Source organism: Solea senegalensis, linkage group LG13 (genome assembly GCF_019176455.1).
Source record: "Solea senegalensis isolate Sse05_10M linkage group LG13, IFAPA_SoseM_1, whole genome shotgun sequence".
Classification (NCBI taxonomy): domain Eukaryota; kingdom Metazoa; phylum Chordata; class Actinopteri; order Pleuronectiformes; family Soleidae; genus Solea; species Solea senegalensis.
In genome coordinates this window covers 18,430,551-18,432,230 of record NC_058033.1, presented here as the reverse complement: position 1 = coordinate 18,432,230, position 1,680 = coordinate 18,430,551, and the positions used below count along the sequence as shown (strand labels likewise).

At 53.1% G+C, this 1,680-nt stretch overlaps 1 protein-coding gene across 1 annotated transcript; it reads left to right on the top strand.

Moving 5' to 3' along the window:
• On the top strand, positions 1-1,339 carry foxi3a (forkhead box I3a). Its single transcript, XM_044042320.1, has 2 exons — positions 1-529; positions 747-1,339. Exons 1-2 carry the CDS (start codon positions 1-3, stop codon positions 1,337-1,339), a joined length of 1,122 nt encoding a protein of 373 aa, XP_043898255.1.
• Positions 1,340-1,680: the final 341 nt, after the last annotated feature.

Here is a 1,680-nt window from a genome sequence, read left to right as displayed (position 1 = left end):
ATGACGTCATCTTTTGTCCCAGAGCTGGATCTGGCGCTGCCACCCCAGCAGGAGCTTCCCTCGCTGGGCCTGGACCCGCCTGACTTCAGCCTCTACAGTCCTCCAGCTCCTCCACACTCCGGCCCGTCTGCCTCACCGTGGCTCCAGGCTTTCGGAAACCACGGCAACTGCTACCCCTGCTTCCCCAGCGCTGACCCCGCCCCCTCCTCTTCCCTGGCGTTCCACGGCTCCTTCCCACATCTCTACGGCCTCCCGGCGTTCCTGCCTCCCGGGAACCCCTGGTTCTCCTTCTCCACGCCGGACGACGTCCTGTGCCTGGTCCGCCCGCCCTACTCCTACTCCGCCCTCATCGCCATGGCGATCCAGAGCGCACCGTACCAGCGCCTGACGCTCAGCCAGATCTACCAGTACGTCTCCGACAACTTCCCATTCTACAGTAGCAACAAGGCCGGCTGGCAGAACTCCATCCGCCACAACCTGTCGCTCAACGACTGTTTCCGGAAGGTTCCGCGGGACGAGAGCGACCCAGGTGAGAAGAACTTTATTCTGAAAGTCCACAGCCCACATAGGCCTCTCCAGCAACAGGAAGAGGAAGTAGAAACAAGAGCAGAAGTTTGAAACCGAAGCCCAGTGGTTTTTGTGTTCTGGTGGATTTGTGACGTGTCGTTTCATTCACGATCAAACCTGTGCTGTTAAAGCGTGTGCTTGTTTAAACGGGATTCAAACCCTCTCTCTTCCCTCTGCAGGTAAAGGAAACTACTGGACTCTGGACCCCAACTGCGAGAAGATGTTCGACAACGGAAACTTCCGGCGCAAGAGAAAGAGGAAGTCAGAGAGCGTTGCCAAGAAATCTTCCTCCTCCTCATCATCACGTGACTCCTCTTCGTCTGAGCCCAGCTCTAAGATTCCCTGCACGAAGCTTCCTCCTCCCTCAGACGCCTCCTCCTCCTCCACCCTCAACGACTTCCTGTGTCACCTCCAGGACTCCTCCTCCTCTTCCCCCTCCTCCCTCCTCCTCCCTGCTTCTCCTCAGGAGAACTTCTCCTCGTACTCGCCAGGCGCCGTGGTCCCTCAGTGGGACTCCTGCAGCTCCTCTCCTCCCCTCTTCTCCTCCCTCCATCACGCTCCTCCTCCATTCCCCACCTCCCACATGACACCCTCCCACTTCTCCTCCCACCACCTCACTGACCCGCCCCTCTACGCTGACCTGCAGGTGGCGCCGTGTGCGGCGCTGGAGCTCCAGCAGGAGCAGCAGCAGCTTCAGGCCCAGTGTCTGCCTCTGTTCTGTGGGGGCTTCAGCGAGGCGCTGCCCCTGGACTCTCTGCTCCTCCAGCAGTGAAACCTCAAACCTCAACAATTCTGTGTTTACACTGTAAAAAAACCTTTGTATTTATCTATTTTTTTTTTAATTATTATTTTAACATTAAAATGGTGGTGAATGTTTGTGTAAATTGGAATGAGAATAAAAAAGTGTTATTTTTAAAGCTGATTCCTTTGTTTTTTCTCTGCCATCAAACACGAATAATGGCATTAAAAAGGTAAATATGTTGCCAGTCACAAACAATCCCAAATGAGATTTAAAACAGGAGATTTAATCTAAAAATGTAGCAAAAAATTCTTTTAATTTTGCAGAAATCGATTAAATAAATACTTTACGTTTGGTTAGAGGAGGAAATGAAA

What these genes read in the sequence shown, in the direction of transcription:
- foxi3a (XM_044042320.1), top strand. Translation starts at nt 1, where the DNA reads ATGACGTCATCTTTTGTCCCAGAGCTGGATCTGGCGCTGCCACCCCAG. An exon ending in GCGGGACGAGAGCGACCCAG is followed by an intron (nt 530 to 746) that starts GTGAGAAGAACT and finishes TTCCCTCTGCAG; the next exon opens with GTAAAGGAAACTACTGGACT.